The sequence below is a fragment of the Quercus robur genome, chromosome 4, assembly GCF_932294415.1.
Source record: "Quercus robur chromosome 4, dhQueRobu3.1, whole genome shotgun sequence".
Lineage (NCBI taxonomy): Eukaryota > Viridiplantae > Streptophyta > Magnoliopsida > Fagales > Fagaceae > Quercus > Quercus robur.
In genome coordinates, this window is record NC_065537.1 from 72,569,531 (window position 1) to 72,578,661 (window position 9,131).

A 9,131-nucleotide genomic window follows, 5' to 3' on the forward strand; every position below is an offset into this window, starting at 1 on the left:
TGAGTTGTTAAAATTCACAACCTAATTCTAAATTACATTTATTAATTGGTTAAAATTCGCCAAAATTATTTTGAATTGAATCTTGAATGATTGAAATCCACAAAATAACTTTAAATTACATCTTCAATTGTTGAAATTAAATTCTCCATAATTAACTGAATTACACTTAAATTTTTAAGATTATCCAAAATTATTTTGATTACTCATTACTCCATTCACATTGTTAAAATTAATTTAGAATTATACAGTAAGTTGTTAAAAATGTTAAAATTCCCTAGGATTAGACCTTAGCCATTTCGAATGCACAACACATACCCATTATTAATTGTTGAAGGGAAAATCATCCTTTGGCTAGCAAGGAAGAGTAAGGTCAAACTTTCAGTACCAGGCTCTTTAGTCAAAGGATGATCGATCCCATCAGTAACAATACGACCTGATTGTTTATCAAAATAAGATGGATTTATAAGTATGAAAAGAATGGTGAAAACCCAAATATAATTCAGAGGGAACACAATAAGAGGATAATATCACAGCAAGCAAGCGACAATGAATGAATATAGAAAACACAAAAAAAAAAAGTGCACATAGCTTCTAGCATTGAAATGTAGAGCTACGCATTTTGTCTGATTCTCTTATGCTTGGTTCAAGGAATATATCAACTTGTTCTAATATGCTAGATTGGAATTCTTCTGAATATTTCAACTCTATGTGATTGTAGCACTCAAATAATCGATTTAGAGAAAACCCCCAATTTATCTTCCTTGTGTCTTGAGCAAAAGAAAAATCATCTTTTATTTTTTCCCTTAGTGTTGTACAAACCACTATTCTTTTTCCTTCAGTCGGTTTCAAAACTGTGTCTTAGTTTGCAGTCTCTCTCTCTCTCATAAAAACCACAGGCACACAATATTTGCTTTATATATAAAGTACCTGCCATCGCCTGACACTTCTAGTATAATTAGGAATAGGAGTTTTATTCATGCAAGCCAACTTCACCTATTTCACCTTGAAATAGAATTCCATGTGGGCTGGACTTCTAGGTGCAACCGTGCACCCCATCATGATTGAAGGGTTTCGCAAATCCCACATTGATTGTTCTACATTTTCATTGCCTACGACATTTGAATCCATTGATATTCTTGGGAAGAAATTTCAAACATGAGAGGAAATATATCAATGCTCCAATTGATTATTATTGACATGTAGGGGTGAAATCAATAATTTTTGCTTGAGGGGACAACTCCTATTTTTAAAAGTTATATCTTAAAAAATGTTTAATAGTTATAAATATTTAAAAATTTTTGAAAAAAAAAAAAAATTCATTGCCAACGATATTCCAAAATTTCCTATGAAGAAATTCTAACATAGCAGGAAAGATATCAATGCTGAAATTGATTATTGTCAGCAAGCAGTGGCAAAATTAAGTATTTTTGCTTGAGGGGCCAATTCCTATTTTTGTAACCTATAACTTAAAAAATGATTAATAGTTACAAATATTATAAAGGAATTTTAAAAAAATTTGGAGGGGGATGGCCCTCACACCCTTAAATGTAGTTCTGCCCTTGTTGCAGGGATAAAATTTATTTCAAGAATAACAAATTCATATTTAATATCTCATCCACTACATCCAAATGTGGTGGTATTAAGTTGAAACATGATCGATTTTTTCCACCATCAGGTTGTATATTGTTAGATGGATCTTGGTGAAAGGAAAAAAAGAAAAAGAAAAAAGATTTTGATACTAACTAAAAACGAGTAAGGATTTTTTATGGGCTAGATGGGCGGTCAAACAGAATGGAGGTCCATCAGGACTTAGGCTAGGTTTTGAATAAGAAACCCATTAACTTTTCTAAGAGAGGCCCAATATCTTGAAAACCTAACCTGTTACATTTTTTTTTTTTTTTTCATTTTTTATTAACGAACCCCCTTACATCTTCCAAAAGGACCGAGACAAAACCCTAACTAAAAAAATTTATTATTATTTTCCCCTAAAAAATAATGGCTTACGACTTGAAGCATGCTTAGTACGTATATAAATTTGATTTTACTTAATTACTTGCACAGTGGATTCTTTTTTTTTTATTTTATAGTTACACCATAGGAAAGATTTAAATTCTAGATATGTTTATTAAATATAACAGAAGATGCTAATAAACAGTGAATTTTATTTTTATGACATAGTGACTCAAAACTATAAATGTTTACAAAATAAAACAATAATAATAAAGACACCATGATACTAATCATGAAAACAACTTTCCGTAAAAATTAATTAATTAAATAATGAAACAAACTTCAGTGATAAAATTCACCAATTATTTGAATTGATGTAATAAATTTGAATACTAACGTGTCCATTATTATTATTATTATTATTATTATTATTATTATTATTATTTTGGGATACATGGATGTTTGGTTAGGGGGATTTACCGTGTAGTCAATTTGTTTAAAGTCAGTTACTTGTTGCTCTTTTTGTGGACCTTTTTGCGGACCTTTTTGCGGGCCTTTTTGCCTAGTCTCATTTTTCTTTTAGGAAAGAATGTCTTTAATTTAAACTGTAAGTTCATAGTTCATTATATTACTATATTACTGATCAATGTTATTAATACTGTTTGGTAACCAATGGTTAAAGATTTAAACAAAAAATATAAAATATTACAATGTTTTGTATTTTCATACATGAACACAATCAATTCAATCAATGGTCAATGTTGTTTTATTTTTGTTTCTCAAAAAAAAAAATGTTGTTTTATTTTTATTATTATTAGTGCAACCATTATCTTTTAAAATTAGGGATCATTATGTGTCACTTTGAAAAGAAAAAAATTTATGTCAATTAATAGTTTTTATTAACTTTAGCCTTTAAGCTGTTTTAAAATATAAGATTTCCCTTAATACTTTTAGTGAAATTGCCAAATGTGTGACCATTTATTCTACAAGCCTTAAACCTATTTTATGGAAAAATCCTCAATTTTTATTTCATTACAAGAATTTGATATGAACCAATAGAAATCTGAAATTTTAATTATGAGAAATAAACAGTCTTTTTTTTTCCTTCACTTTTCATGTAAAGGATATGCTTCTAAACCACACCAAAAATGATTATGAATTCATATTTGGTATGCATGCAACTGCTTTCGCAAATAAGGATAATAATTTATTAGGAACAATATAGGGGAACCAACCATCATCATCCTCAACCAAGGCCCAAAGCAGGGGATGTACGTGATGGGTTAGAGTTTTCAAGTTGAACAAAAAGAAGCCTATCAAGTGTCAAGACATTGATAGTTTTTTCTATATCTTTTCTAAGTTTTAAATTCAAGAAATGCAAAGATGTTTTATTTATATACATTCTTCTCACTTCTGAACATAATTTGAGTATTTCTTGAATTGGAAATTGATCAAATTCTTCATTAAGATTAAATATTACAAATTTAAAAATATATTTAGTATTGCATTATTTAAATTTTAAAATAACGTTATAGTTTGTATATAGTTAAATTCCTAAAATAAAATCTAAATTAACTATGAAATAGACCATCTTTAATTATTTCAAGTAAATTAACTTCAAAAGATATTATTTGGAAAAAAATTCCTATCAACATAAAAGGACTTTCATTATAAGATCTATAAGAAACTATTCGGTGCTTGGCAATAAGCACCAACCTTAATGGTATGATCTTGAAGTACAAATTGCTTTTTCTTGTAGATAATCATCAAATTATGGGTGACAAACATCTTTATAGTGCTAATAATTTGCAGTGACAAAGGAACTAGTAACTACCAAACTAGAAGCCTTGTTGGCTACTAGTGCTATCCAAGGCTCGAAACTGTAAAATTCCTTTGTGAAAAATGAAGGCAAACAAAAGAAGGAAGACAACAATTTTAACGTGGTTCAGCCATAAAAGCCTACATCCACAGTCTCTATCATTTTTTAAAAGTAATGTTACAGCCACAAATTATTCCATGGATATTAAAAAAAAAAAACAAACAAACAAAACTATGACAAATACAAGATAAGCTAATAAGTGAGTGTTAAAAGAAACAAAAGGAGGTGCTACAAATCTGATTATTCTGTTCCAACATTATACAAAATCAAAACCTCATTACGTCATGATGCCTTCCAATAGGGTCACTAGCCCTCTGTACCTGCATTCAAGGAGGACAATTATCTCTCTAAATCATTGACTTAAGGGAAATCATTTCTATGTATAAGAAGTTTTGGTTTTTAAAATAGTAAAGGGGATTCATAGTAATGCAAAAAGGTTCAATTTTCGAATCCTAAACTCATTAAATGTTTTATGGAAATGGTTATCCTGATACTTGAGAGATAGATAAGATTATAAACAACTAAATAATTCTCAGTAAATTAGTTAAACTTCTTACCCATTAAAATTCCATACTTAGAGTAATTCAAGCCTATGTCTACATCAAAGTCATCAAACGCATCTCTATAAAAAGTACTGAGTGTAAGTACAATACCAATAATCACTAATGGTAGAAATCACCAAATCGAAAATAGCTTAAATGTCATTTTCATTTATGTATTTTACAACAAACATTTTGAGGGGGGACGGGACAAAGAAGAGCATATTTTGAATCATAGAAAACATATTAGATGAATCTTAATCATATGAATAGTACCATCATGTATTCAAATTTCACATAGCATCAATATTATCGATTTCGCTAGAACAAAAGAAAGTACCGTGACAAGCACATAGCATTGTGTTGGATATATGATCCCCCTCCCTCCATAAAGGTTTGGAGGGGGTGTTAAGAGCAACAAGTACTATGTCATGAACAATTTACCTGTAAATTGAAGTCTTTCTCGGCGTCTTCTTGTTCTGAGGAGCTTGTCTCTAATCAAATGCAACTGAGCTACAACATCACTAATGTTCATCCTTTCTCTTGGAGATTCCATAGAACAAGAAACTCCAATTCCAAATATCAAAATCAAGCACTCCAAAATTTTGGGACATCCTATTTGATTTTGAATGTGAGTGTCATTTGTCCTAGTTTCCATATCTTCTCTTTCCAAAAGAATAATAGGATCCACAATGTTGATCACTCGTTCGGGCAAAGCTCCTCTAACAAAATCATGAAGGTTCAAGTCGTCTTTGAAAATGTTATCAGTGGGCCTTTTCCCTGTGAACATCTCCAATAATAATATACCATAACTATAGATATCACCAAAAGTTGACACCTCATTTCCCATACCATATTCTGCAATTGCACATAGCATTTAGAATATGATTGATGTAGTTTCATGTTAAAATAATAATAATAATAATAATATAATAGCACAACTTTGAAAGATATTTCTATCGGCATATAAAATGAAAAAAAATTATGACATGTAGAACTTTTTATAGGACATGCTCCATCGTCTAAAAGGATTCCTTAAGTTATTTTCATGCTTGAAATTTGCACAATAAAAAATATTATGAAAAGAAAAGTATTTAATGTTCAAAAATGGAAAAGATATTCACCTGGAGGAGCATAACCAACTGTTCCTTTTAATCCAATAGAGCTTGATTGATTAGTGAAACACTCTTGGGTGGCCTCACGAAGGAACCTTGCTAAGCCAAAATCACCAACATGTCCAGTCATTTCATCATCAAGAAGAACATTACTAGGCTTGAGGTCACAATGAACAATTGGTGAATGGCAATGATGATGAAGATATTCCAATGCATTTGCAACATCAATAGCAATATTCAGTCTTTGAAGAAAATTCAAATGTGTTTGTTCTTCAGGAACCTCATTTCTTCTTGAAACTGGATGCAACCACCCATCTAGGTTGCCGTTAGTCATGAACTCATATACCAATGCTTTGAAATCATGACCTTGATAGTCAACACCTGAACATGCTGTGAGTACCTTCACTAGATTCCGATGTCTGATATTTCTCAAAGCCTCACATTCAGCAATAAAACTTTTTGAAGCTCCATGCTGCAAAAGGTTGAGCACCTTGACAGCAACTTTACGTCTGTCATGATCAAGAATTCCTCTATATACAGATCCAAAGCTACCCACACCAATTAAATTAGTGGTGGAGAATGCATCTGTAGCTTTTAGGAGACTATGGTAAGATACATTCAAAAGTAAATTTCCTGAATTACTTAAAATACTTTCTCTTCTTTTTTTTTTCAAAGTGCAGAGAAGTAAAAATAACATTACCAAAGTTACTCCAAGAAGGCCAGATAATATAGAGATTATTAGCTTCAAGGAAGGAGTCAACTTCCTCTTCTTGGATTTATTGTATTTACATACAGGAAGATGAAACTTAGGCATGCCTCCACAAAGCTTACGGTTCCCCTTAATCACAATTGCACTTGTGTTCTTGAAAACTCCATTTGTTGGTACCTCACCGTCAAAATTGTTATAAGACAAATTCAATAACTGCAAGTAGATAAAACTCTCCAAAAATTTTGGAATATTGCCAGAGAAATTGTTTTTAGAAAGATCTAAAAGTTGAAGGCCCCTTAATGATTCCAAAGATGAGGGAATGACCCCTTGAAAGAAGTTGCTTCTCATGGCTAGATATTCTAGTTTTACACAGCTACCAAGACTTGTTGGAATTTTTCCAAACAACATGTTGTCAGAAATATCCAAGTGTTCTAAATTTATTAAATTTCCTACTTCTGTAGGAAGGACACCAGTAAATCTGTTGGCTGACAAGTCTAGAGAAATTGATGAGAATGAGAGACCAATTACTTGATATGATATGGTACCATTGAGATTGTTTTTAGAAAGATTCAATTCCATCATATTTTGACACTTGCCAAGACTCAAAGGGATGCTTCCTTGAAGATTATTGTCCTCTAAAAACAAGCTTATCAAAAGAGTAAAATTTCCAAGAGAGGAAGGAATGTTCCCAAAGATATTGTTTGCAGATAAATCCAAAATGTGTAATTTATGAAGCTTTCCAATTTCAAAAGGAATATGACCTGATAATTTATTATTCCCCATATCTAGTACCTCCAAATTGGTCAAATTTCCTATTCCAGTAGGAATGTTTCCAGATATTTTAATATCTTTTAGACTGAGAAAGATGAGAGTAGTTGAGAAATTGGCAATGCACTTGGGCAACTCTCCCCCAAAGTTATTGTAGTCTATCTCTAAATCGGTTAGATATGTAGAATTTGTCAAAGAACAGAGAAAACTCAAGTCATTTGCCCCTCCATTTCCAAGCTCATTATTAAATATGGTAAAAATTGAAACTCTATATAACTTCTCCAAAGAAGGAACTCCACCTCTTAGTTTATTTTCGGAAAGTTGAAGAAACTTTAGATTTGAGGCATTAGATATTGAAATAGGGATAGGTCCAATAAATTGGTTACCGTCAACGCTAAAATTTTCGATATTTGGAAGGGTGATACCTATATCCGACGGAAGATGCCCTCGGATTTGGTTGATTCCTACATCAAAAAATTTTAACGAAGACAAATTGAAGATTGAAGGAGGAATTCTTCCAGACAACCTATTTACACCGACACCAAAAAATGTAAGTTTCGTCAATTGGCCAAAAGAAGTAGGGATACTCCCACCCAAGTTATTAGAATATGCAGCAAACTTTTCTAGAGAGGATAAGTTGCCGAAAGAAGGTGGGATACTTCCTGTCAAATTATTAATTTCAAAATTAATGTGTTGGAGTTTTGACAAAGTGCCAAGAGTTGTAGGGATTTCCCCATACAAGAGGTTGCGACCGATATAAATGCGTTTGAGGTTGGTGCAATGGAATAAATTTCTCGGAATTTTGCCGCTAATTATGTTACCGTACAAGTATAGGATTTGCAATCTGCGTAAACGGTCAATTTCTGAAGGAATTTCATCATGAAAGCTGTTGTTTTGGAGTATTAGATTCTTCAAAAAACTTAAATTACCAACATGTGGTGATATAGAGCCTACCAGTTTCGAACTTCGCAGGTCCAACTTAATGACCCTCTGATGTCGACGGCCACAAGTAACCCCTCGCCATTGACAAAAGTGGATGCTGTCATTCCAAGAGCTCAAAACCTGGAGAGGATCATCAGTGATCTTGGCTTTGAACTCAAGCAACGCCAACCGGTCGGTCTCATTATTCCCGCCAACAACAGAGGTGACTAACAAGCCACACCACCAGAGAAGGATAAAAGCATGCATGAAAAAAGGAGAGGACGGTGGAGATGAACTCCACTGGGAAAGCCCCATATGCAATATGGTTGAGGAGGCAGTTGGTACAAGTGTGTATTGTGAGGGAAGGCTAATTTGGCTGTGTATAGAATCTCATGAACTCCACTGGAAAAGTCTCATATGCAATATGGTTGAAGAGGCAGTTGGTACAAGTGTGTATTGTGAGGGAAGGCTAATTTGGCTGTGTATAGAATCTCATGAACTCCACTGGAAAAGTCATATGCAATATGGTTGAAGAGGCAGTTGGCACAAGGGTGTATTGTGAGGGAAGGCTAATTTGGCTGTGTATAGAATCTCAAGAAGTGGCAAATTTATAAAGAGGGCGAGAGAGAAGAAATTTGGTGTTAGAATTTTGGGGATTATAGTCGGTCTGATCATCTTTAATTAATCAGACCGTGTACCCATGATCCACGTGGAATGCTATAGTTTTGCCCCCTTTATATTAAACCAAAGGTGTGTTTGTTTGGTGTATTTTAAGTTTTAACAATTGAGGATTTGGAAGTGCAGCGTCCGTACTGGGCTCAGTCCAAAATACACGTTTCCAGACCCTTCAGCGTGTCCCACACGCTTAAGTCTTTTTTTTTTTTTTTTTTTTTTTGAGAATCAACACGCTTAAGTCTGATTAAGAGACATGGTTGCAGAAGGTTGGCTTGAAGACTTGGGACAAGTTCATTAATTGAGCTATTCCATCAAGTGTGGGCTGGAACCCACGTGTGGCACACACACTCAACATCTTTCTTATTGTTAAATTTTGATAAAAGATTACTCAAACCATAGCTCTCGTAAAGATGAGCAGTGACAATACTGTTAAATTAGAAGGCTCTTAAAATTTATCAGGATATTGTTTATTATTAAAAATTTAAAATATTGTAGTAAAATAATTTTTTAAATATGTGAATAATATTATAAGATCTAGTTTTATATATTTTTTTTAATAAAAAGTATTTGCAAGT

At 32.5% G+C, this 9,131-nt stretch overlaps 1 protein-coding gene across 1 annotated transcript; it reads right to left on the reverse strand.

Annotated features, from left to right (window-relative positions):
* Positions 1-3,810: 3,810 nt before the first annotated feature.
* Positions 3,811-8,687, reverse strand: LOC126723607 (probable LRR receptor-like serine/threonine-protein kinase At3g47570). The gene is made up of 4 exons (XM_050427188.1): positions 6,434-8,687; positions 5,493-6,361; positions 4,813-5,226; positions 3,811-4,149 (listed from the first exon to the last, which is right to left on the reverse strand). The coding sequence occupies exons 1-4, from the start codon at positions 8,194-8,196 to the stop codon at positions 4,136-4,138; spliced, it is 3,060 nt and encodes a 1,019-aa protein (XP_050283145.1). The 5' UTR covers positions 8,197-8,687; the 3' UTR covers positions 3,811-4,135.
* Positions 8,688-9,131: the final 444 nt, after the last annotated feature.